Source organism: Athene cunicularia (assembly GCF_003259725.1).
Source record: "Athene cunicularia isolate RWA chromosome Z unlocalized genomic scaffold, athCun1 chrZ_part1, whole genome shotgun sequence".
Taxonomy (NCBI): domain Eukaryota; kingdom Metazoa; phylum Chordata; class Aves; order Strigiformes; family Strigidae; genus Athene; species Athene cunicularia.
In genome coordinates, this window is record NW_020799142.1 from 26,085,000 (window position 1) to 26,111,400 (window position 26,401).

The window sequence follows — 26,401 nt, forward strand, 5'->3', positions numbered from 1 at the left end:
CCGCGGGGTGGAGGAGGTCGGTGGGAGCGGCTGCGCGTGAGGGTGAAGGCCCTCGGGTGCCGAGTGGCACCCTGCTTCACGGGGGGGGCTGGCTAGGAGGGCAGGGAGAGCGAGATGCCGGGGACTGGCAGGAGGGTGTCCGATGACGGGGATGTGTGCACACCAGGGACAGTGCAGTGCCTCCATCAAACACCCATCACGGCTGGGCCAGTGGTCCTGCAGCTTCCTTATCTGAGGGTCAGCTGAGGTGCTTCAGCCCTGGAGGGTGTGAGGGCTTGCTATGGGGTACGCTTTTTCATTGGGGAAAAAGCTGTCAGACCCCAAAGCCTAGGTCCTGTGTGTGAGGCTTAGGGGTGTGTTTAAAAGAGCTCCTGATCTGTTCCTCTTGGGGTTTCCCAGCATTGCAGCAGGGAAGCCCTGAGCACTGTCCTTCTGCAGAGCCCCATGATGCATCCCCTTTGAAAGCGGGTGTGTGGGCTTTTGCCATGTGAGTCTCCCCCATGATCCTTCATCTCAGCCAGGGCTTGACCTGAAGCAAGGTAGGCTCCTAGTCAGAGGATCTGTCTAGACCCAGGATTTTGTCTTAGGAAACATGGCTGTCTCTTGCCCTCATCGAGCTACCGTGTTGGTGCAGTGATGATCTCTCTCAGGACAGCGTCCTGCCTGCACACCTGTCCCAAGACCGAAGCAGGGAAGCAGCTGGTCCCATGGGTGCTGCAGCTTATGGGTGAAGCTGAAGAGGTGACGTGAACAGTTGAGGCTGTTAATACCACGTTTGTCATGAAGAGAGGGTGCTTTTGTAATCCTCTGTATGCTTCCGCTTGCTGAGGACGTGTTTGAACAGGGTGTTTTGGAGCAACTTCTGGGTTCACGGCTTGTCTGTCCCCTGTGGTTTGGTCACAGCATTGTTTTCCCCATCCTTTCCTGCGATGAGGTCTCTGACTCTCCAGGGCAGGGTGTGAGCAGATCACCTGGCCGCCTCTTTTCTCCCTATGAACTGTTGGAGCCCCTCCAAGCTGAGGGAGCCAGAGTTTTCACTGTACTCCCTTCACAGTGGCTGAGTCATTGTGATATTAAACCAGCACTTACTGTTACCCATCTATTTCGCTGTCTGTGTGTTCAGCTGGCCATGTACCCCCCGGGGTGGGGGGGGGTGTGGGGGCTCGTGCTGCTTGTCCTGCGCCATGCCAATGCCCTAGCCTTGCAAATGCTTTTTATTTCAGCCTTTCATTGCCGGGGGCATTGGAGGCCCCAGAGTGGGGGAGCTGGCGATGGCCATCCCTGTGCTCACAAATGATCTGCTGGGTGTGCAGCCTGCCTGGGGACAAACAAGGGCTTTGGTCCAGGGCCTGGATGCGGCCTCTCTGCCACTGGAAGCTGGGCAGGAGCAGGGTCAGGGCAGACGACAGCCTCCCTCCCAGGGCGCAGCGGGTGTCTTAACCAAAACTGCTCCTCCTTCGCAGCCTGTCTGCCTGCCGGCACATCCGCACCCTTTTAAAGACACGCTGGGGAAGTGCAGGGAGGGGTGGCAGGAATAATTAAAGGTATGAAGCCGTTTCCATAGAAGGAACAATTACATAAACTGGCTCTCTTCCGTCTGGGGGAAGAGATGACTGAGGGAGGCGTGACGGGGAATAATAAAATCCTGTGCAACAGGGGGAAGGTGAGCAGTGAAGGGTTGCTTGAGTTCCCATAACAGGGCATCTCATGTGGGAAGAGGCAGTGGCCCCTCAGGGTGTGAGGCAGTTTGCAATTAACCTGTGAAAATGTTGGCCTTGGGTGGAGGAACAGAGGGTCAAAAGGCAATCAAGCAAATTCCTGAAAAGAGAAATCCATCGAGCGCTGGTGAGCCCAGTGCCAGTGCTTCTGGTGTGGGAAATCCCCAGGCTGCAGGAGTGAGCAGCATGGTGTGTTCCTCTGGAGCTTCAGGAATTCCTGAGGCTTTGGCTGTGGGTCTCTGTCCCAGTAAGGCTGGGGAGGTGAGGGACTGGTTTTTCTGTTAAAACATCATTACTGAGTGTCTGAAGGTCGGAGCAGTGGATGAGGCCACCAAGGTCTACAACCTCCTGCCCGAGTAGTGGCTGTGAAGCACGTTCCTGGCAGGCACCATACCACCGAGACCTTTGTCCCTGTCACTGCCGCCACCTCCTCTGAGCTGGATCTGGACCCCCCCATGGCAGAGCAGATGGGCAGGAGCGAGGGCGCGATCCTGCCTGCAGGAGAGCACTGGCTCCCGCTCAGACTCCCCTGCTCAGCGCCGCACGGGGAAGTCTCTGGGGACTGTGCCTGGGTGAGCTGGGGAGATGCATCTGAGGACACTGGGCTTGGCAGCAGCGGGGTTTGTACTCCGTTCTCCACGGCGAGAGCAGTGCCCACGCATTCGGTGCTGTCTCTCCTTCCTGCCTGTTCCCATCCTTGGAGATGCCACCCGCTTTTTCCTGCACCCTGAGCTGCAGGATGAGGAAAGGGCTGCACGAAAAAAAAAACAAAACATCTGTGCCCAGGGTTTTTTTGTTGCATTAACACCTGCTGTGATCTGAGGTTGATGAGTCTCCAAGGAGGCGCTGGTGGGTCACCATCCAGGTTAGGCCTGGGTCTTAGTTCCTGCAGGCAAGCTCTGTCTTGAGGACATGGGGACCTTCTTCCTCGGGGCTCATCCAGCCCCTGGCATGTCCTCTGAGAAGGAAACCACCAAACCCAAGAGCCTCTCACCAGCTCCCAGTCACCCTGAACTTCATTGGTAGCCCCAGCATGGGGGACTTGTGCCTGGACCGTGGGATAATCCAGATAGGAATGGTCCCCAGGTGGCATTGTGCTCCAGGCAGAGCCAGCCACGAGGTCAGAGTGGGCTGCTCCATGCTTCACCCAGGCTGGCCTTGAAAACCCTCGAGTACCAACAGTGCTGAAAGAGCTTGTTGCAGAAGCATCTCCCACGTCCCTGTGTCTCTGCGTCTTACTGGACCCTGCCTGGTCTCCCAAGGGCACGCGGGAGGAAGGGGGTGGCAGCCACTTTTATCCATGGTGTTTGCTTCGTTCTCCCCAATTGGGGCTGAGGCTGCCGGCCGCTGCCTCCCCCCTGCCAGTGCATTGCCGGCGGCAGCGGAGCGGCCGCTCCGCTCAGCGCTCTGCACCTGCGGGGGTGGCATAATGAGCTGTGTCCTTGTCTCAACCTGCCGCTTCCTCTCCCGGCAGTGTCTGTGCTGCCAGCTGGGTTATTTTTTCTTTTTCCCCTTTTTTATTTTTTTTCCCTTCCTGCCTCTATTCTCAAGTGGTTCCCAGCCGGTGCTGGCATGCGGCCCTCACCAGAGACCGCCTCCTGGGCTGACCTTTGCAAACCCCCACAGATGAGCACGCTGGGGCTCTCCTGCCACCCATGTTGGGCGCTCAGGGGAGATGCGAGCAGCTCTGCATGGCAGTGAGCAGCGGAGCATGGGAGGACTCGTTCCTCTCCAGTCCCCCGCTGTCCCCACCTGTGCTCGGGCTCTGCTGGAGTGGCCAAAACCTGAGGGCAAGAGTGTGTGGGAGGAAAGGGCAGTGTAGGGGATGCCGCAGTGCTTTTTTGGGGCAGAGCCTGGGGAAGAGCATGATTCCACCAGGCAAATCCTGCCTCTGGACACCTTGGTTTGGCCTGACCTGCTGGCTCCGACTCTGAAACACCAACTCACAGATCTAAACTGGGAATGCAGAGTGTGTGGGCTTCAAAAGCCCCTCCTGGGAGCCATCCTCTGCAAACACCCAGTCTGAGTAGGTGAAAGAAGAGAGGCTGTGTCCCCACCCCAACTTGTGGATGCTGGAGCGCAGTGAGTTGTTCTGGGTTGCTGTGGGAATCACAGCAGGCATGGGACTCGAATCCCCAGTGAGGCAGGGCGATGGTACCTGAGAGCAGGTAGCACCCCTGCAGTCCTGGCTCCTTCCTACCCACCCGTGACCTCGTGCGTCCCCTGGAAAGGAGGCCAGCAGTGCTGGGGAGCCCAAATAGCATCGGTCACCCCTGGGGACCTGTGTGCACGTGGAGCACAGGCGCTGAAGTTTGGCTTGGCTCCATTTCAGCTCCCAGTCTTTGCTCTGCTTTCTTCTGTAGCACTTCATGGTTTCTCTCGGGGACAGCTCTCTCCAAGTTACATTTTTAACCAAGTTATCTCTAGCCTGCATTTGGATGCCAAGCACACTGAGCTCTTCCAGTCTCTCCAGCCACCTCATCATTTGGGGAATTTTAGCCTTGAAACTCATCCTGAGTCCCTGCTTTCTAGGGTGGGGGCATCACCTGTGATTCCCAGCAGGGATGCTGGCCCTGAAGGTCACAGCTGGAGGTGGGTAGTGAATGGGCTTGGAGACAAACCCCACTGCATCTATTGGGAGTGTGTCCATCTGATGCTTTTCTTTTTGCAGATCTGTCTGGCATCTCTAATCCTTAATTTGCCAAATAATGGCAAGGTGGAAGGGGTTCATCAGAACACAAAGTGGTACCTTTTGTAGGAAGCGTAGGACTGCTATAGGAAGCTTAATACCTTTGTGGTGCTACCAATCTGTTACCTCTTAAAAAAAAGAGAAATGACCTGGGGGTTGTCTGACAAGGAGTTTTCTGAAAGAACAAGCTGACTTGCCTTTATTCTGGTCTTGCCTCTTCTCCACTGCTCCCAAACCCTGTGACTGCCCTGGCCCAATGGCAGGTGGTTGTCAGAGGGATGCAGGCAGTGTTATGCTGAGGACAGAAGACTCCACTGATGCTGCAGCAGTGTCAGGTTGCCTCCCTCTCTACCCATAGCTGGTAACTACTAACCCCTCTGGTTTTGCTGCTTCCTGAGCATCCCATCTCCTTAACGTAGTGGGATTAGGGATGGTGGGTGGGTAAAGCCATAAAGACCCCGGTACAGAAGGAAAAGGGAAAGGATGAAGATTTCCAAGCACCCCCTCTGGAGTGCTGGAGCATGCTGAGATGCCCCAGTCTTGTCTTTGGAAGCAAATGGAGACATGTTGGGGCTGCCTGGCCCTGGGCATCTCAGCTCAATCTCATGGGGCTTTGTGTTTTCCAGCCCTTGGCCCTGCTGTATGGCACTGTGCCAGTCCTGTGGTGTCTCTGTGGATCTCCAGGTTGCTGCCTGCTGTTGGCAGGGAACAGCCTTGCCTGGAGGTTTTTTCGTCAGGACCCTGAGACACCAGCCAGTGTAGAGTTGAACTGGGAGGGGATGCAGTAGTGAGTGAGCTGGGGATGCTGGCAGGGGCTGGCTGAGCCTTTGGTGCTCTGGCTGGAGGCTGGAGCAAGGATGCTTTCCCTCTCTGCCCATTTCTTTCTTGGAGACAGAGTATGGGGAGAATGGGCAGCAGGTGCAGGTGGTATATGAAGTGGCCAGTGGTTAACAGTGTGTTATGGATCACCATCTGCAATTCAAGCAGCTTTCTCATGTGTCTCTGGACCAGAGGGCAGTCCTTGGAAGTTTGTGTTTTATCTGGTCTCCCTGGGTGCCTGTCACTGTTGTATTGGGCACATTCATCCCCTCCTGCCTGGGGGAGACATCTGTGGTGGCTGCTCTGTGCATGTTTTTTTGCTGGATGTGTTCCTCCTTGAGGAAAGAAGATTCATCTTGCCCAGGCGACCTCAAAGGCATCCACTGACCCACTGTCCTGCCCCTCCTGTGCTTGCTCAGGATGAAAGGGGGCTCCTGCTCATCACCTGCATCACTTGCCTCATTTCCTTGAGAGGACACCCCGAGAACAGAGAGCCCCAAGCTCTCCTCTCAAACCAGACCAATGGACAGGGCAGGGGGTCTGGCTATTCCCCAGCACCCACCAATACTTTTCAGCAGCCCCCTGGGTCTAAGGTGTCTGAAGGCCCTGTACAGCTGGCCAGCTGTGAGGCCAGATCTGGATTATTGAGGCTCTAATTCCCAAATCCATGCCCTGTTGCCCATGGTAAAAACTGTGGAGAGGATTCATCCTGGCATGAGGTGCCCAGGGCTGCTGCAAGGCACCAAGATAAAGCTGGCTGTGGTTTCCAGCTGGATCATCACAAAGAAAATACATATGAGCCTGACTGGGAATGGTGGTGGGTTAAAGTGAAAGCAAGACTTGGCAAACGCCACCCTCCAATTTGCTGGAAGAGAGCGAGCAAAGAGGGAAAAGTTACAGTGCTGCGTAATTAGGGAGCAAATGAGGAGACCAGCAGCGTCTCCGCATGAGAAGGGGCTGGAAGAATTAACGCTTAAGAAAATACAGCCCCAAACTAATTCTCTGCTTTGCTTCAGTAAGGGCAGTAGCACTGAATGTACAGCCCAAAGGAGGGTGGGGAGTGGGAGGGAGGCGGGGAGGAGAGATTGCTACTGCTGGAGCGGAACAAAACCACAGAGCATTCAATATGTTGGACTTGGGGAGAGGGGCTGAGCTGCACCCCAGGCCTCAGATTGCTGCCGCACGCTCTGATGGTGGCAGGGCTCCTCTTTGGCAAACTGCCGTCTTTAAAGCATTGCTCAGGCTGGAGTGGTATTGAAAGACCTGTGTTCGTGAAGGAGGAAAAGCAATCTGGGGCAGATCAAGCCCCTGTGTCTGGTCCCAAATTCTAGATGATGCTGAGGAAAAATAAGAATATTCAGAGTCAAATGGGAAGAGCAGCCACTGAGGGGGTGGGTAGGTACAGGGTGCAGGCTGCTTTTGCTTCCTCAAGTCGTGTTATCCAGTGCCTTCATCCCTGGGTCATGCCGATGTGGGCAGCAGTACCCACTGCAAGAAATACTCCCTGTGCAATGCAGACGTTTAGAGGGGGCAGCTGAGCCGAGTGCCCATGCCACAGGTCCTGAGGTACCTTCAGGTACATTAGCATTTTCCTCCTGTACAAGGGCAAGGAGAATAGGACTGGGGGTATGTCGTGACAGCGGACCCCCCTGGATGCTAGGGTCGAGAAAAGGGGCCCTGACCATGGTGCAATGCCACGCTCACGGGTTCTGCACATGCCGTGCCGGCTGCTGCTGCTGCACCACGTCTTGGTGCTTCTGGGAGGCTGCCAGGTGAGGGGGCGGGGGGTAGAGATGGGATGTTTTCTTAGGCACCTTTAAAAAAAGAAGTTATTCTAGGAAAAGAAATGAGCTGAATCCGCTCCATCTCCCTGCTCAGTGTGGTGGCTTGTCCCACACTCGGCTGGAGTTACGTCAGGACGTGCTGGCAAAATGGGGTCACGCTGGGGTGCGGGCAGGCAGGCTGCAGGCAGGCTGCAGGCATCGCTCTGCCCCCACTGCTGCCTGGCCGTGCCCGTGTGTGTCCTGTGTGCGCCGAACCCCCAAATGGGGTCTGCAGAGCTGTGCGTCATGCAGCACGCCAGGCGTGTGCACACATGTGCGGGCACGTCTTCCATCTGCCCAGGGTCGCACGCAAGTGTGTGCTTCAAGTCTGGGTATCCCAGGGGAGGGTTGGGCAGGTGACAACCCCAGGCCAGACCTTCCAGCTTAGAAATGGAGGTTTCTGTCTGTGTGCATCCCATACGGATGTGTCACAGGGCATTCACATATTGCATGCCATGCATGTGCCACGCTCTGCACAGGCTGTGCGAGATCCTGCTCATCCTTTTGCGGATGGAGTGACCTGGCCACGGTGAGGGGTTTGTGCTACAGCAGCATCCCCTGTAGAAGGGTCTTCTCTGAGCCATGGGGGCGAACGCAGCTGGGAGTGCTTGTGTGTGTGTGTGTGTGTGCTAAGGGAGCACCTCCTGCGTGAGAATCTCTGGATTTGGGACCAAAAAGTGTCAGGGGAGCTTTCCTCCACCCTGGGGAACATGGGTCACCCCATCAGTCCATGAAGAGGGGCTTGCACACCAAATTTGCTCCAACTAGGGTTCCCCACCTGCAGGGCTGGGGTTGGCATGGAGGGACATGCGCGGGTGCGGACTGTGCTTGCATTTCAGAGCAAGTGGTGAAGCAGGTAGCTGGGGGGGAGAGTTAGATTCCTGGAGGGAATAGCGGTGGGCGCACGAGTCTGCCGCACATGCCTCCCCGCATGTAAATTCACAAGTACGGGCAGAGCTTCCGGAGAGGGTGAATGAATGAGGCAATTCACTATTTCAGCACTGGCTCTGGAAAGGCTTTTCCTTTAGAGGCAGGCGTGCTCCGGAGCGTGGGCTCCTGCCTGCGTATGCGCGTGGGCTCCTGCCTGCGTGTGCAGGTGGGCGTCGAGGGGGCTTCGGGAGATGTTTGCCACGTCAGGGAATTCACTCTGGGGGCTGGTGTGCGCCCCCGCCGCACTCACTGCCTTGTCTGCTTGGCGCAGCGTTGTGTAATTTCCGATGCCCCCACCGGATCTCCTTTCCCGGCAGAGAGGGATGCTCTGGCTGCCCTCCCTGCCCGGTGTTGGGGAGACATCCCCCTGGCCAAACGGGGTGAGGAGGGTAGCCTTAATGTACCCCCTACCCGGGGATGCCAGTGCCGTTCCTCCCCGCCACAGGGAGGGCTGCCCCCGAGCAGCATGCCTGTTCTGGCAGATGGAGGGACTGGCTGCAGGAAAAAGCCTTTGACAGCCAAAACCCACAGGAACCGTTTTCCCGGGTCTCACAGATTTATGCCTTTCAAACGAGGTTTTTTTTGTGGTTTTGGTGTTTGGGTTTTTCGTTTGTTTGTTTGGTTGGGTTTTTTTTTCTTTGGGAGAGGTAAGGGGTGTATCAGTCTCCCCTCACAGGGGACCCACATGGGACATCTGCGTGCTGCTGTGGCTCCCTGGATGCCAGGATCTGTGAGACCAGGGCTGAGACACAGCAACTCATCTCATGCAATGCAGGGAAGTGGGGAGAGAAGGAGGTGAGGCTGGCTGAGCCTGTCAAGCCCAGCACCCACAGCCCATTGGAGGTATCCAGGGGGAATGGGGCAGCTTTGCTGCTTTGGGAAGTGGAGGGACAGCCAGGGCAAGGGGGCTCCGCCTAACATTTTTGTCTCTCCACCGGCAGCCGCGTTGCCATGCCAGTACTGCCGTTTCCATGCCAGTACAGCTGTTTCCATGCTGGTACTGCCGTTGCCAGGCTACACCGAGGGTGTTGGAAGAGGATGTCAGGTTGCTTTGAGGATGAGAAGACAGGAGATGAAGCCAGGGTGATGCTGTGGCTTCTGAATCCCACCTTGCTGCCAGCCCGGGGATCTGCTGGGCACGGTCTGGCTCAGAGGGGGCCAGGTGGTGACAGAGGTGTCACTGCCCGTGGGAGCTGGCATGACGGGTGAAGGCCCCCAGGGCTGGGTCCTGGCAGGTCACTGGCATTGCAGCGCTCCTGTGGCATTGCTCAGTGTTCCCCCCACATTGCTCGGTGCTCCCCCCACATTGCTCAGTGCTTGGAGTGCTGGACAGATGACCTGACATCAGCCTGGTATGTCCATGCTGGTGTTTTAGCAACTGGATTTATAAAGTCATCAAATAAAGAAGCCAAGATTATTTGACAAGCCCTGGGCATGAAAACATGCTGTGTTATACACCCTTCCTTAATTTCCTTTCCTCTGCCATCCTGGACCACGGTCCTGCTCTTGTTAGCCTATAGATGTTCAACTGACAGGGCTTGTACCTTGCTGTAACACACACATTTCAATTCTGCACTGTTAAAGTGAGCCAGAGACCCTCGAAGCACTCCTGGCAGCAAGTCTGGGGGGTTTCTGGTTTAGAAATGATGTTCCCCTTGCAAACATCCTTCTGTGTTGGAAGGTCTGGAGGGCATACAGGTTCCTTGTCTCTGCTCCCCATGTGCCTGCAGGCTCCCACAGCTTCTTGTGCCAGCTGGCTTGGGATGTTTGTGCCCCAATTACACTGCAAAAATCTTTGCAGAGCAGGGAGAAAAGTTGCAGTGATCAGGGTGGCCCAGCTGAAGTATCAGCAGGAATTGTGGCTCTGTGTACTTGTATAGCTCTCCATCCTGCTGCCAGCCTTTAAAGCACAGAGTGACCGCAGGAGTTAGGTTTGGTATCTGTTGGCTGTGGGAGCAGCTTATGTGGTGGGATCCCTTCCTTCCCATGGAAGGGATTGGTCCCAAAGGATGCCAAGCGCCTGGGTCTTTGCATCCTCTCTTCCTGCCTTTGTTTTTTTTTTTGTGTGCCAGGTGCTTATGTGAGAGCACTGCTGTGCCCATCCAGGGCTCAGGAGGGATGCCACATAGTCGGGTCATTTTTCTACCTTCCTCTCCCTGCCATTAAAACTTCACCTTGTGGGCACCGAGGTGAATTTTTACAAGGCCAGTGCCCATCTGTCCACCAGCAGCCTGCCTGGTGCAGCATGGTGCAGCCTGTCTGCAGGCACAGGGCTGGGCCCAGCGTGGGAGCAGCATGGCCCTAAGACCAGCAGAAATAGATCCTGCACATAGCCCACTGCCCGAGTGCCTGTGTGTCCTGGGGACAGGGCTCTGCATGCCCAGGGACCTGCCCTGTGCAGGCAGGTGCTAGGCGTTTTCCCATGCATGGGAGATACTGGCTGTCCTGGAGTGTTAATGGTGCTTGGCTGTGGGATTGGGGCCAGAACAGGACACCCCCTTGGTTCCAAGTATTTTCTCCACAGAAGTGAGCTGGCAGCTCCCAGTCCCCCAAGTCTTGTGCTGTTTCTCCCTAGCCTGGTACCTGGTGTCCCTCCAGCAGAGAGGGGGAGCGCTGCCAGAACATCCCACCCAGCCTTCACCTTCCTTCCACCCATCTCCTTCCAGCCCCCTCCCTCTGCCCCCGCGTTCCAGCCTAAATAATTCCTCCTCTGCCTGGCGGTGTGCAGACTGCTCTCCTGTCCTTCCCTTAGTCATCGCTCAGCCGAGCGAGACAGATATAGTTGCGTGAGGCTCCTCGCAGATCAGTCACTCCAGCCCCCAGATCATTTCACTGCTGGGTCGTGGGGTTCCCCGTGTGGAACACGAGGTGACTCCCCCTTTATTAACCCCCTCATTTCCACCAGAGACCCTAAACCCCTGCCTGGGGATCGAGCAGCCCCTTTGATGATGTATGGGTTGGCAGATGACCCAGGCTGGGTGCCTCTGCCTGTGCTGAGCATGGTGCTGGCTCTCTGGGGTGTCTTGGATCCAAATTCCTGCTTTCCAGGTACCCTGGCTGCCTTCCTCCTTCGCTGACCAGCCAGGGTATGCTTTGGCCCTGAGGGGCTCCCAGATGAGTCCTGGGCTGATGCCTTCTTACCGGTGTCCCATTCACGTGTCTTGACACAGGGGCATGGCAGGGGCAGAGGGGACTGTGTGTGATGGCTTTCAGGTCCAGGGGCACATCCCAGATGGGGAAGGGGTGATGAGGTGCGCAGGGATGTGCATGGCACCATACAGTTGCCCATTGTCCTACACAGAGGGACTGTCAGCATCTGCTCTGACGCCAGCCACACGGCTTGGATCTGTACAGCCAAAATGGGAAGGTAGGTCCTGGCCTTTGTTGTACCCCAGTCCATTTCCCTCCCCACTTTATTTGGCAGCTGATGGCCCCCCACCACACCAGCCCTGGGGCTTGATATCAGCTGCTTAGGGGCCAGCTGGGTGCAGGCTGCTGTGGAGAGGGGAACAGCAGGACATGGGAACCCAGGGCTGGGGTCACTGACCCCGGTGTCGTGTCCCGGTCCCACAGCAAAGCCAGGGCAATAGGTTCAGGGATGTGTGGAGGGAGGCACCCAGGATTTGTGGTGTTAATGCATTGCTCCCACATGGCCAAGCACTGAGGCAGGAGAGGACCTGGACACCCTGCCCGAGTGCTGTGTGGGTTGCCAGGATGAGTCACAGCAAAGCTGATGCGGGGAGCAAGATGCTCGCTGTGCCCAGCACCACACCGTGCCCCTCCTCATCCCTGGGCTGCCTCTACACCCCTTACACCACACAGGCACACTGTGTCCCTGCATGAAGACATGCTGTGGGGAGAAAAGCGGGAGCGAATGTGCTGGGAACAGGAGGCAGCATCTGGTGCGGTGTCAGGGCCGCCGAGCCAGCAATGTGGGGGTGGCAGGAGCTGGGGGCATGGCATGCCAGTGGGAAGCTGTGCACAGCCCCCTGCGTGGGCTCCCGTGGGTGGCCCAGGCTGTGCACGTCCTCCTGGGCGAGGAGCACACCATCTCCATAATGGAGTGCCCTGTCGAGGCAGCTTGTCCTGCTGTTTCTGGTACTCTGCTAGGGGAGGTGCTGGGGAGGGAACAGAATTTCCCCTTTCAGGTCCCGTACAGCTCCCTCCGGGCTGCCTGGTGGACTCAAGCAGCATGTGGTTGGTCCCAGCAGGTGTGGGTGGGCATCTGTCCCTACCCCTGCCACTGCAGTAAGTGTCAGGCTGCATTTCCATCTCTTGAGCATCCTTCCCAGCCCTGTAGCAGTGCCGGGTACGGACAGACCCGGTGGCTGTTTAGGGCTACAGTGGCTTTGTGCAGAGGAGGGGGTACCCAGGGGTCCTGCCAGGGGACATGGAGAGGAGGGGGCTCTGGCTCTCCTGTGCATCTCGTGGGAAAGAGGTGCTAGACCCGAGGGAGATGTTCCCTCTTCTCCAAGGGCCAGGGTCTCCCAGCTCCTGGGTGTTGCAGAGAATGGAGCCCAGCCCAGACTGCAGGAGCCCGGGTCGAGCTCTGGCTCCTGATGCGGGGTGTGTGGGCCAATACTGCCCCACTGCAAGCACAGATAACCGCGGAGGAGGAAGGTGCTCTGGGGCAGAGCTGAGTTTGGGGCAGGAGAAGGGGATCACACACCACCCTCCAAATCGAAGTGAGCCCCTGCATCCCTCCTTCCTGCGTGCTTCCATGGCCGTGGGGGACCGGCAGGTGGACATGAGGATGGAGGCATGGCCGGCGCCTCCCGATGATGGGAGCTCCACCGGTTCGTCCTGGTGACACGCTCTTATCCCAGGCACGGCGGTGCCGTGTGCGGGTCCGAACGTGTCACCGCCTGCTCCCGGCGCAGTGCAGGGCTGACACCCTGTGGCCACCTCTCTGCTGGGACACGCACACACAATCTATTTTTTACGGCCTCTCACCCTCCCCAGCCTCCTCGCCACCCAGACCTGGTCCCCCTAGAGACCCTGGTTCGGGGTCTGAGGGTCACTTCGGCGTGGTCCAACCTCCTCGTCTCAGCTTTGCATCCCAAATCTCCTTGGCTTCCCCTGTCCTCACCCTGCTCACATCTGGGGGATGTGGCTAAACGGGGACACTTGTCCCTGCTCTACATGGTCACTCCTGCTCTGGTCTAGGAGGGGAAGGACGGTTGGGACCACCAGGGTGGCACTGACTCCAAGGGCTGTGGCGGTTGTTGTCCCTAACACCCATTGCCCAGAGAACCCCCTTTTCTTGCCGGTGGTCCCGTGGCACTGATGTGATGCGGCTCTGACATATTGACCCAGCAATGGCCAGGTACCACGGCTCATGGGGACACTGTCTCAGCCCAGTGGGTCACCCCTGTCGCTCCCGTGTCAGCACAGCTCCCCACATATGTTCTGGAGAGTTGGCTGTCGATGGTGCAGGGCACATCGCTGTCACCTCCCCTCTGGGAGGCACCAGACCTGATGGCACCCGGCCAATCCCAGGGGAGCCTCGGGGACACGCAGAGGTGCCCTGGCTCGGGGGAGGGGTGCTATGCTGCACCCTGGGGTGCAAAGCCAAGCACCCATCTTCCCCACAAGCGGAGGTTTTTTTGGTTTGGGTGGCAACCCCGTGCAATGGCCGCACACCCCAGCAGAGGGTGCAACCTCCCTGCAGAACGGGGTTCTGCTGCACCCTGGAGACCCCAAGGGACGGCGGGGACAAGCCGAGCTGGGCAAGACGGGCAGCACGCGGTGCTCCAGTCCCCTTGCAGATGGGTGGACCTCCTGGTGAAGGGTGGCCGATGCTCTGAACGCTGCTGTTGCAAAACGTTACGCACAAGCCCCCTTGCCGCCAGGACCCCATGATGCTGCCCCTGGCCCCAGGCTGGGTGGTGCGGAGCTGGAGCCCTGGGGCTGGGGACCCCCACTGGGGAGTAGCCACGGGCATCGCAGTGCCCTCTGCGTGGCAGCTGGTGGTGGGTGATGGATCTGGGACAACAGAAGTGTGGGCTACACAGACACCATCACTACAGCATGAATTTACCCATTCTGGGATTTCCTTCCTTGTGGGGTCCTGTGAGGAGGGTGGGCTGGACAGCCACTTCCTGCCCCAGCCTTAAATCCCACATAAGCATCCTGATCCTTTGGTTTGGGATCTCTGGGACTTTCGGTATGGAGGTTTGCACCACTGTTCAAGGAAAGGTTTGCACCAACAGAGAGTCGGAAGTTTGCACGGGGATTCAGGGAGAGGTTTGCACAAGGATTTGGGGAGAGATTTGCACCAACATTGAGGTGGTGAAGATGTTTGCAGCAACATACGGGGCAAGGTTTGCACCAGCATGTGGGGAGAGGTTTGCACCAGCATTTGGGATGGCAGTTTGCAGGCCACAAAAGCTGTCTGGGGACGAGGTCTCTGAGGTCACCAGTCTCAAAGGAGCAGGTGACAGCTATGAGATGCCATGGCACCACCTTGCCCATTCCCCACCCTGTCCTCATGCTTCTGCCCAGACCTTGAGGCTGCTCATGAGGAGACACAGCTGGCTGGGGCACGCTCTGCCCCACGGTGGCTGCTTGTCAGAGACCTGCAGCTGCAGCAGAGCATGTGTGCCGGGCAGCTGGTGCCATGGTGGTGACAGCACAACCCTGCAGGCTGTGGGCCAGCCTGGCCACCTGTGGCCCTCGTTAGCCAGCTCCCTGGGGACACCAGCCGGCTGCATGCCCTGGCAGGCATGCCAGGTTGCTTCAGGGTAGGCTGAGGCTGGGAAATCCACCCCTACCTTGCCCCCTGGGGAGGGGCAAGGTGCAGAGTGGGGCTGGATCAGGGACAATGTAGGTTCTTCCCTCCCACCTTAGATCCTGTGGGGTGCTCGGAGTGGGGGTTTGGGGTGCTGGCAGCAGGTGCTTCACTCCCAGGGTCCCTAGAACCTGTGCTCTACCCCAGCTTGCTGTTCCGCTCCAGCAGCAGGAGCAATAATGCAGCAATTAACACCATCTCCCCAGGTGAAGGCTTCTCTGGGACTTCCCTCTATGGGGAAAGCCCATGGCATCACCTACCCGTGGCATCCCCACTTCAGGCACACAAAACACTGCCAGATCCTCCTTCTTCTAGCTGTCCATCCTCTTCCTCAAGGTGATGGGTGCCTCTCCCAGGAGGTTTTACAGCTGATCTGCCTCTCAGGGCCTGAAAGACTCATTGGATTTTCTCTGGAGGTCAGCTGGGCACCACCCCTGTGGTCTGGATGCAATGGCAGGCCACTGCAGCTGTGGGAATGGGCTGAAATATCCAAGTTCAGCTTTTAGCAACAATGTCTGTGTCCCCACAGACCCTACAGATGCTGCCAGGGCAGCATTCCCCTCCTAATTCTCCCTGAGGTCCACTTCTTAAGCCCCGTTCCCCTCCCAGCTGCAGCACAGGCACTGTGCAAGGAAAGCCCCGCGCCCCGGGCAGGTGAGTCCTCTTTGCCAGCAGCCTGATTCCCACAGACCACATGCCACCAGCAACGGCTGCAGCTTTCCCTGGGAGTTCTGTGGATGTGGCTAGCATTGGAGGACCCTCCAACCATGGGGACCACTCTCCAAACACTTCCTCCCAGGAACCCTTGGAGTCTTCATGGGGTTATTTCGGGTTTCCCCACATCATTGCAAACAACATGTTCCTTGCCTCCAGCTGCCCCCAGTGCTCCGTTTGCAGCCTCCAGTGCCTCTAGAGGCAAGGAGCACTCTCATCCCAGTGCATGGGTGTCCCTCCTGCTGCAGGGCTGGGGCAGTTGTGGGGCCAACCAGGCACTCCCTCCACTGTCTGCTTTCCTGGGGAGATGTTGGGCACCTCGAATTTGAAGGGTTCTGGTTGGATCCCCTGACTTCCCCCCACTGCTTCTGTGTAACACTTTGGTGACACAGGGCCAAGCCTGCTTGATGGAACAGGGACCCGAGGCTGGGACAGGGTGTTAAACACAACAGGCAAATGTGGCATCCTCAGAAATCCCCGAGGAGAAGCCAGAAGTCCCGTAAGCGCACTGGCTGGAGGCTAGTTGGACACAGCTGTTTAATGGATGCTTCTCAGTACAGAGCGGGTGTTGCGATCCACGCACGCACGGCCGCCTCCTCCCCATGGCCATGGCTCTGGCCCAGTCTCGGACTTGGCATCCGAAATATCCCCATTGGCCTGGCATGCCAGGGTGGTAGAGGAAGATGTCATGGCACCAGGTGCCTTTCGGTCTTGCAGCGGGGAGAGTCCCAGCAGAGGGGACTTGTGCTCTGTCTGAGGAAGGGGGGCTGAGTGGGACGGTGCCCCCATCACATCACAGGGAGGGTGGAGGTGAGGGAGTGACCAGGCTGCTGCAGGTGTAGCCCTGGTCTGTGCATACCCCGGGGCACCCCGGCTGAGCCAGGGCACCCTGGGCAGGGAGAGGCTGAGGGCACCATGGGGAAGGGGTTGGGGAGGGCAGAGGGCAGCTGCTGGCACTGCCGTGGGACCTGGGCATTCTCACCCTTGGTGGGCATGGGGCAAGGTTTCCAGGGGTCCCTGCTCCTTCACCTGAGGGCTGAGCTCATCCATCCACCTTAGGGCTGCTGGGCAGCAACCTCACCCAGTGTAGTGCCTCTTCCCTGCAGCTGACACCCTGGGGATCGATCTCTGGGCTCTGCCTCCTCCCCCTCACTCTGAGCACTAACGCCCTCTGTGAGGTGGGGATGCCCCCTTGCCATGCTGGGGAGGGAGCGGGAATGAACGGGGCTGGTGTGGGACTGGAATGCTGAGCGGGGGGAGAGCATCCCATGGGACTAGGGGACAGGAAGGATTGCGAGGTGCAGGGGAGCACTCCTGTGCATCCAACCTTGCCCTCCTGCCCCCTCTGGTGCTTTCTGTTCCCGGTGCTCCTTGCCACACCACTGCTGGTTGATCCCCAGCAAGGCAGGGTTAAGCCGTGCTGGGAAACACTCTTCCAGGCATGACCATGAGCTGTGGGTGCAAGGATGGACCTGCTGGGCTCCAGCCCCTATTGGAGCCAGGCAGGGATGTGAACAAGGCCAAGCAGGGGTCAGCCACATCCTCCCCTGGAGGATTCACCAGGACGATGAGCTGAGCTGGAGCCTGCTGTAGACCCCCCGGGTGCTGCTGACAGCAGTGTGCAGAGGCTCAGCCGTGCTGCCCCATGGCGTTGCAGGAGGCTGGGGATGCACGGCTGCTCTGGGCTCCATTCTCACCCCGTAACCACCCAGACCTGGCTCCAGGACCAGAGCAAGGACCTCTTCTCCTTTGGGGACAGACCCTGCTCTGTCTGCAGGTCCCTGGGGACAGGTCCCTGGTGGCTCTGAGTGCTGGCAGGTGCTGGGGATCATGGGGGCAACAGGTTCCCTGCCCCCTGTGCCCCCGTCCCTGGGCACTGGACGCCTCCTTGCAGCAGGGTTTGTGGGGGACACCCCCTGTGCCCCACGGTGTCCCCAGGCACTGAACCCGCCCTACAGCGGGGTCTGTGGGGGCACCCCTGAGCCCCACGGTGTCCCCTCCCCACAGTGGGCCCCGCGGGGTGAGGAGCAGTGGGGCCATCCCTGCCCCTCCCCACTTCCCCCCCACCAATCAGAGGCACCAAAGCCACACCCTCTCCCTCAGCCAATCAGAGCCCGGCACCCAGCCTCTTCACAGCCAATCCGAAGCAGAGGCAGGGGGAGAGGGTAGCGTGGCTGCTTCCCTGTCAGCCAATCGGTGGCCGGCTCCGCCTACAGGGGAGGGCGGGGCAGGTCTCCGTGGCAGGAGAGGCCTCGCCACCCAAGATGGCGTCGCTGGGGGTTAGGCCGGGGGCTGCAGGTGGAGGGCGGCACTGTTGGGGCGGGCAGCCAGGATGTAGGCGACGTTCTCCCGCAGGAAGCCGGGCCAGTCGATGGGCCTGCGGGCAGATGAGGGATCACCAGCCGCCCCGACAACTCTGCTCCCCCAGCGTCTCCTCCAAAATGGGGGCGTTGTCCCCTGCCCGCCCCCAAGCCACCCCTGCCTCACCTGGCCTCCTCCTGCTCCGTGGCTGGCAGGGTCTTCTCCTGGCTCTTGCTGCTGACACTGCTGGCGGGGCTGCTCTCCGACATGGGCCCTACATGGCTGATGCTGAGGTGGGGGAGAAGGGTGCCTGTTGTCCTCCTCTCCTTGCCCCCAAAATGCCGGCAGTGGGAGGAAAAGGGTGCGTGGGGCTGGGGCAGGGCTGCGTGGCCACGGTGGGGAAGGTGACGGGAACAGGGTCGGAGGGGGCACCCATTTGTGCATCCAGCACCTTTGGTGGGTGCCAGGGCTGTGGTAGGACCCCAGCAGGGATGTCACCCCCACCTCAGGACGGGCGTCCCCAATACCTGACGTTGCAGGACGGTGTCTCCTTTTGGTGCTTGCGGAACCAGGTGTGCTGGGCTCGGCGGCACTCGCCCTCCCCAATGAAGCCATCACTGTCCTGGTCCAGGGCCAGGAAGGCCGCCCGTGCCCGCTCCCGCTCCTTGGCTGTCAGCAGACGCAGCAGGGCATTCTAGGGGGGCAGAGAGAGGAAGGGGGAGCACTGACTCCATGGGAAACCCCCCCTGCTCCTCCCGCCCTGGGTGCCGTGGCCATGGGTGCTGGCCGTGGGAGCCAGCCCTGGGTGCCACAGCCGTACCTGTGGCCGTAGTTTCTGCAGCAGCTGGATTGACTCATGGGAGAGGAAGTCGTGCCACTCAATGTGCCCCTTCTTGTCGGGGTCCAGGGCAGAAAACTGCAGGGCTGCCCGCTCCTCCTGTGCCTCAGCCATGGGCCGTTCGAACTGCTGCTTGTGCACCAAGTGCTTGTAGTGCAGGAAATCGTCCAGGGTGAGGCAGGTCTCTGTGGGGGACAGATTGGTTGTGTGTCACCTGGGGAGGCAGGACCCACCTCCCCAGCTGCCACCCCCAACTGTCCAGGACCAGACAGGGAGGGTCCTCACCTGGAATGATCTTGCAGTGCCTCAGGGTCTCCATCAGGCTGTACATCTCCTCCTCGGTCAGCAGGAGATTGAGGTTGTCCTGGGGTGGGGGGCAGAGAGGAACCATGGGGCAAAGGCATGGAGTGGGGGAAGCACTCAGCTGTGCCCCAGCACTGGGATCCCTTGAAGCCCCCCCCGGATGCTGGAGGGCTGGCTGCAGGGGTGGGAATGTGGCAAAGGTCCACTGTCCCCTCCCCTATGGTCATTCACCATCAGGTCAAGATGGGTGACAGGAGCTGGGGAGCAACAGGTTCCCCATTGTCCCAGACCAGGCTGCGACATGGGACCCTGCTTGTGTCCACGGAGGGCACGGCGCCCCAAGGAGCACCCACCACCCAGCAGAAGCCTGGTGTCCCCCACCCCAGGCACTCACGCAGTAGTAGCAGCTCCAGCCTGTCTTGGTGTGCGCCGTCTCCGTCACCTCCACGGAGCTGTCGTTCTGCAGGTAGCCCATGCGGCGCAGGCAGCCATCGTGGTACACCCGGCTGCAGATGCGGCAGGGGAAGAGGCTCTCGGCTGTCCACACCTCACAGATCTCGCACATCTCATCGTTGAGGATCTGAGGTGAGATGGGCAGCTGCTCACGGGGGCAGCGTGGGCAGGGGGCTGGCTTCTCAGGGTGGGGGTCAGGGTGGTGCTTCGCAGCTGGGGATGGATGTTGGGGGGGCAGAGGGGATGGGAGGGGTGGATTGCATGGGGGAATAAGTGGGTGGTGGTGTCATAGCAGGTATGAGTGGTGGGTTAGAGGAGGGTAGATGGGTTTGTGGGGATGAATGGAGGGTGGATGGGTCCAGCTGTAGCGTGGGGGTGGCTGTGGGGTTGCAGGTTCTCTGGGGTGCAGCATGGTAGGTGTGGATGGCCAGGCTGTGAGGTTGTGGGCTGTCTGGTCTGTAGGGCTGTAGTGTGGATGGGTGGAAGTGCTATTCTGTGGGTTGGCTGGTTTTAGGTGTGGATGGATAAGCTGGAAAGCTGTAGGTGGGCTGTGGTGTAGGCTTGTTGGGGTGGGAAGATGGATGGGTAGGGTCATGGGTGTGGATGAGTTGGCTTGTACATGGACAGGGCTGTAAGGGTTGCAGGTGTGGATGGATAGCTTGAGTTGTAAGCTGGCTGGCTGTAAACTGACAAACACATAGATAGAATTGTCCTTCTCTCTTCCCCAAAGCTGGAGCTGTCTGTGTCCAGCAGTGACCCTTTCTCTCCAAGAAAACCTGGGGTCCCTTCAGGGCACATCTGACCAGTCACACCCTCCTCCCTGTGTGGCATGTCCAGCTGCCCAGCCCATCCCCTGGCCCTCTACCCACTGAGCCACCTCTATGAGGCTTTGTTGTGCCCAGGGAGGCTGTCACTGCCTGGCAGGCACCAGGAGTACATCCCAGAACTCCCCAGCTCATCTCCAGCCCTGTCCCCATCCCTCCTTCCCAGCCTCCGTGCTCCATCTGCTCGCCTGCTCCCGCTGCTCCAGGCTGATGTCTGGGGGCTCATCATCATGCAGCTCTCGCTTGGGCCGGATGAAGGCGGGTGGTGTGAACCTGTTGGTTCGATCAAACTCCTCCGGCTCTACGCCCCGGCCATCCCGCAGCCGTTCCCAGGCCGCCTTGCTGGCGCTGCTCTCCTCCGGCTGGGAAGGTCCTGCCGACGCCTCCTCCTCTCCCTCCTGCACCGACTGTTCCAGCGTCCCTCGGCGTGTGCCCCCCGCCTCTGCCCGCCGCCGAGTTGACGGCTGCTCCCGCAGCCCGTCCTTAAAGGCTGACACTGCCAAGCTGACCTTCTGCACCTTCTCCACCGTCTGCCTCCTGGACATCAACACCCCCATGGCTCTGCAGGGGGAAGGAAGGTGCTCAGTGCTAAAAGCTCGGGGTGCAATGCTGCTCCCCACCCCTGCACCATATCCCTGGCCTGAAAAAGGTGTCCAGGTGGATTTCCCCCAGCCGTGTGGGGAGCAGGGCAGGGCAGGGAGAAATGGAGGCTCCTTGTCAAGCTGGCGCCGGGGTCATCCATGGTGGCCATGGGGAGATGGACCCTAAACCAGGTGGAGATCTGGCCATGGAGGATCTGAGTGTTGGTGGGGGAGTGGGACAGCAATCAGGGAGCTGGTCTGGGGTCACCCTGCCTCACCTATCTTTGCAGACTTTGACTTAATAAGAAACATCCAGGTTTTTCCCATGCCAGACCAGTAAAACCCAGAGGGATCAGGACCAGCTGTAACCCATTGCAGAGCATGCAGCATACTCTGTCTTGGAGAAAGCCTCTTTGGCCAGCCAAGGACAAGAGATATCCTTCCTGCAGCTCTGCCCAGGACTGGTGTGTTGCAGAGCTGGTGCTGGGTCTCTTACGTTCCCTAAATCTCAGTTTGCACCCCCAGTGTCTCTTGTGCTCACACACCCATGTGTATGTGTGCTTGCTGCTGCCCTGATCGCTGAGCATCCTGCATCCCACCCCAAAACGTGGGTCAGGGCTGGCTCACAGCACAGAGCCAGATGGACAGGCTGGGCCAGCCATGGGAGTGCTGCGAGGCTGCAGGAGGGAAGGGGAGCAGTACGTGGATCTGGGTGCGTGGGTCCCAAGGAGGGGATTTGGCTGCAGGACTGAGGGAAGATCATTGTGGGGTAAAACGGGGGTGGGACATGGCAGCAGCAATAGCAGGTCAGGCTCTGTTTCAATGGGGGTGGTCTTGGAGAAGGGTGAGCTGAAGCTGGTGAGAAGCAGGATTTGGTCTCCAATGGCATGGGGCACAGCATCACCCCGCGTGGTTTTCTGCCGTGCTGGGGTTGCGTTATGGAAGGTGCTGCAGCCAAGGGGCAGTCCCAGCTGGTGCCCAGGGACCAGGAGGAAGCACTTGCTGCCTGTGCAAGTTGGTGAAGGGGGATATCGGAGCAACCATCTCCTGCTCCGCCAGCCTCGGCAGGGGAGTCCCCAGGTAGCGGGATAATTAGCAGCACACGCTGGGACCTCACGGCTGTGGGAGGACGTGATGCTGTGGGCACTGCTGTGGCAGGGAGCCTGGGCAGGGTAGTTACGGCTGCCCCTCATTGGTGGTGCCAAGCAGAGCGTGCTGGCAAGCGGCACCCAAACACTGCCGTGCACGCACGCATGTGATTTCCCAGCCTCCCCCCACCACTGCAGGACCATCTGTGTGCAGTTTCCCACATGCGGAGCTGGGTGTGCAACACACACGTAGGCCCCGTCCCCTCTGTGGAGGTCCCACTGTGGGTATTTACACCCATTGACCCTGGGGCTGGTGTCTGGTGTGATGCAGCTCCCGAGGCGTTGCAAAGGTGGAAGCAGGAAAGAGCTGGAGGCACATGTCCAAACCACAGCAACAGCATCCCTGCGGCTGTGCCAGTGGGAGGGAAGACACCTTGGTGCCTCTGCCTCCTCCCCGTGCCCCTGCCCAGGCAGCTCAGGATCCCATCAGCCTTGGGCAGCATCAGCTCTGCTGCAGGGCAGTGTTGTTGCTCTGCCTGCAAACTAGCAAGCTTGGGGCACGGCAGGGAGATCCCCAGCTTTGTGTGTCCCTGCATTGACAAGCATGGGCCAGATCCTGGCCTCATCCTGCCCAAGGCTAGGGTAGAAGAAGGCAGGAGAGGGCACAGAGGGGCTGGGCTCCTGGAGAAGAGCCAAAAGAGGGGTGTGGGCCTCAGCTCTTGGCATACCAGTCCTCCCAGTAGCCGTGATGGTGCTCCTGATCCACACTGTGCTGGCAGCATCTCCCCGCAATGCTGCGGGGCTCCAGGTTGCCCACCCCCAGCACCCTGCAGCATGGCAGAGCAGCCCAGGAAACAGAGGGGTGTCTGGTGTATGGGCCTGCTGTAATCCCCCCAAAATGAGGTGTTCATGGTGTGGTCGCCACCCTGCTCTGCATTGCTGCTGGAGGATCCCAGCCCATCTCCCTGTTTCCTGTACTCTCCCAAGGCCACCCTGTGTGTGTCCTGCTACAGTTGGTGCCATCGGCATGCCTGGAGTCTGGAGGGTGTCACTCCTGTCACAGCTTGTGTCTGTTCTCAGCTCTGCTGGCCTCCTTGTCTCTCTTAGTGCTGCACAGTCAGACCCTGACTGCACATCCAGGGGCTAAATGGCTTCATCCTGAGCTCCATTTTCAGACCCTGTTGCCTTTCCACAGGTCCCAAAGCTCCCCAGATACCCCAAACCCGCTGTGCAGTCTCCAGTACACCCTTTCCCCCATGCCCTTCCTGGCCTATTGGCTGTGTGGGGTGGGACATCACCCCCACACAGACCCTGGCCCAGCTCAGGGTCCTGCCAGGCTTGAGGGGTCCCTACTCTCCTGGGGACCCCTGGATGTGGGTAGTGGGGACCAGAGGCTCCCTCACCCCACAGCAGCCCAGCTACCCAAGCAGCCCCTGTATCCCCACGTGTCCCTGGGAGAAGGTGTCTCCGCTGCTATTTGTGGCCACCCCCTGAGGCGCCTGGCAGTCGGGACCCAGTGCTACCGCTCAGCTTACCTTGTCCCGAGGCGACGGGACCTCGACCTTGCTGCTGGGCGCCAACGTGGGGCCTATTTTTAGGTCGCCCCCACAGAGGAGCTAAATCTGGGCACGGGCCGGAGCTGCCTGCAAATGCCTGGCTCCACCAAGCCCTGCTGGCACCGAGGGCTCACACAGAGGGCGGTGGGCTCCTTCCCACCCCCTTCCCTTCCCCGACACTCTGCACTTCTGCCTGGTCCCCGGGGCAGCACCCGTTCCCCATGCTGTTCTGATGGGGATTTGCTCCTTGCTACTTCATCCCTGCAGCAAAACGCTGAGGCAGAAAGCACTTCACCCCCCTAGCACCCTTGGACTCATCTTTCCCAGCCCCACGCAGAGAGCTGTGTGGGGAAACTGAGACAGAGGCAAGGCTGGTGCAGCTGGAGTGAGGATCAGCCTGTTTTAGGCAGGGATGGGGGCACTGGTGGACAGGGCTGGTGGCCAGTGTGGAGGCGCCCCAGGAGAAGGAAGCAGGGCAGAGCATCCTGAAGCAAACAGTCAATGGGTCCTGCATGGCTCCAAAATCTCCTCTCTCACATGGCAGTTGGAGCAGGGAGCACCCATGGCTCGTGCTGGGCTTATGGGGTGCTGGGTTTGTCTGTGAGGGCGGCGGTGGGTGCGGGGCTGTGGGTGACGCGTGGGTAGGTGTATCACAGCGCGGCGGGGGTGTTGTGGTGGCTGGGAGAGCAGGATGAATGTGGCGGGGAGCAGTGCGAGGTGGATGTGTTAGGGGTGGATGTGTTACAGGGCGGATGTGCTACGGCATGGCTAGCGGCACGGGGTGGGTGTTACGGCCCAGTGGGGTGTGTGCGGGCTGGTAGGGGGTGTTGCAGCAGCTGTGGGCACAGTGTGGGTGGTGGCTTTGGGTGCAGGGATGTTGCAGCAGCTGTGGAAGTTGGGGTGGTGGCTGTGGTGGCCGGGGGTGCAGGAGGGGTGTGTTTCAGGGGCCATTGGTGCAGGCTGGGCTGTTGCGGTGCCTGGCAGTGGCACAGGGAGCTGGGGGTGCGGAGCCATAGGACCCATAGGGTTGGCTGTTGCTCGCCTGCCCCGCAGTGCATACTTGGTGCAACGCCCTGCCAGCAAACCAAGGGCCAGCGGGTTCTTGAGCTGGTGCTTGAGCAGGGTCTGTGGCCCCCCCTTCACCCATCCTCAAGGGGATGCAGCAGGGGTGACCCAGGAGCAGGACCCCTCTGAGGCTCCCCACTGGTGGAGAAGCATGTGCCTGGTCCCCACGGGCTCCCCACAGGCCAAGCCTCCTCCCTGCCTTCACCAAGCTCTTGGTGTTTTTACCTCCTAGTGCTGTGCCTTCTTGGGAGCCGCATTAGGGAACTGGCGGCAGAAGGATGGGGTACCAATGGGGAGGACATCCTGGAACCCATGGCAGCCCAGTCCTAGGGCTTGGTCTGAAGGGCACTGAGCAGGGCTGGGAAGAGCTACCATGGCTCTGACATAGCCCTGCACACCCTGCCAGCCTCTGCCTGCCTGGGACGAGGTGGGGCCAGGCATCTCAGGCAGGAGGCTTTGCTTGGGGGATTCCACATCCCACTTTCTTGAGCTGGATGGGGATGTCCAGAGGGATCTGGCAGAAGCCCCTTGTCCCTTCTTGGCAGGAGACACATGCTAGGACTGTGACCCGGTTGCCATGGGGCAGGAAGGGTCTGTGGCTGATGGTACCCTCCCCACCCTCTGCAGGGATGCAGAGGCCCCGTGGGGAGGTCTGTGGGGGTGGCCAGAGCCCCAGCTGTGCTGTGTCCTCCTGGGGACACCGAGCCGGTGGCTGCTCTCCCTGCCCGATCAGGCTTCCCATCCTGCCATGCCATGGCAGATTTTATAGGTGTGTCTCACATTTCCATCTCCCAGAGAGGGGATGAAAATGCCGTGACAGCAGAGTCCCTTCCCCTGCAGCAGACACAGCTCTTGCCCAGCTCCCCAATTCTCCTTGCCTCCCTCCCCAGCCCCTCTTCTCAGCAACCCCACCAGGACCCCAATGCCTGGGCAGGATCCTCCCACCCCATCTGTACCCCAATCCCAGGCATCCCATCCCAGGAGCTCTGGTCACACTCCCTGGCACCAGGACCTCCCAGGGGCATCAGGGGGACCCACCCATGGGTGTTGCGATGTGTGGCCAGCCCATGTCATGCATTGGGCAAAGCGCCAATGGCGGCAAAAAAGCCACTTACCAGGGTCAGGATCCGTCTGGGGAGCTTGAGCTCTAGAGAGCAGTCCACACGATGTCCATCGCTGGTGCCTGTGGCCACGACACCCTCTCCACCCGGGATGCTCACCGCATCCCACGCCCTGCGTGCAAATCCCCGCTGGGGGATGGAGCGGTGAGGCTGGTACCCGGGGAGCCAGAGCCCTGCACTTGCTGCCGGAGGATGCAGGAGACAGCGAGATGCTGGGAGCGGATGCCTGTGTCTAGCGCGCACACACACACACACACACACGCGCGCGCGCGCGCGCACACACACACTGAGGAAGCAGGGAGCTTGTGACTGGGGCTGAGCAGATGCAGCCTGGTTTGCTGTCCCTGTACCAATTGCTGCCTGAGCTGTGTTAAACAGCTCTCCGAGGCATGAAGCATTTTTTTAACCGGGCTGACGTTGACTGGGAGATACCAATAAAAGCTTTCCCTGCATCTCCTCTGGCTCACGGAGCTGAACCGCCTTTCTTCGAGACAGCCTCAAGGACTATGGAGATGGGGCTGTATCCATGAAGGAATGAAAGTCTTTCTTGCCCAGCTGCTGGGGTCTTTCCTGGACACCATGCTCCAGCCACAGTCTACCTGCAACTGCTTTAACCCAATGCCTGCTTGTCAGTGTTGCAGGCAGTCTGTCCTCCCTGTGCCGCGGTGCAGTGGGGGCACAGTGACTCCTGGCTATGTGCAGCCCTGTGCACCCGGTGCAATGCAGAAACAGAAATTTTGGTTCACCTGGTCCTCAGGGCTGGATATCACCTGGGTGCACACCACAGA

At 59.5% G+C, this 26,401-nt stretch overlaps 1 protein-coding gene across 1 annotated transcript; it reads right to left on the bottom strand.

Moving 5' to 3' along the window:
- Positions 1–16,003: 16,003 nt before the first annotated feature.
- On the bottom strand, positions 16,004–25,962 carry PHF24 (PHD finger protein 24). Its single transcript, XM_026865941.1, has 8 exons — positions 25,608–25,962; positions 20,391–20,763; positions 19,320–19,505; positions 18,908–18,986; positions 18,605–18,807; positions 18,312–18,478; positions 17,971–18,072; positions 16,004–17,860 (listed from the first exon to the last, which is right to left on the bottom strand). The coding sequence occupies exons 2-8, from the start codon at positions 20,757–20,759 to the stop codon at positions 17,764–17,766; spliced, it is 1,203 nt and encodes a 400-aa protein (XP_026721742.1). The 5' UTR covers positions 20,760–20,763; positions 25,608–25,962; the 3' UTR covers positions 16,004–17,763.
- Positions 25,963–26,401: the final 439 nt, after the last annotated feature.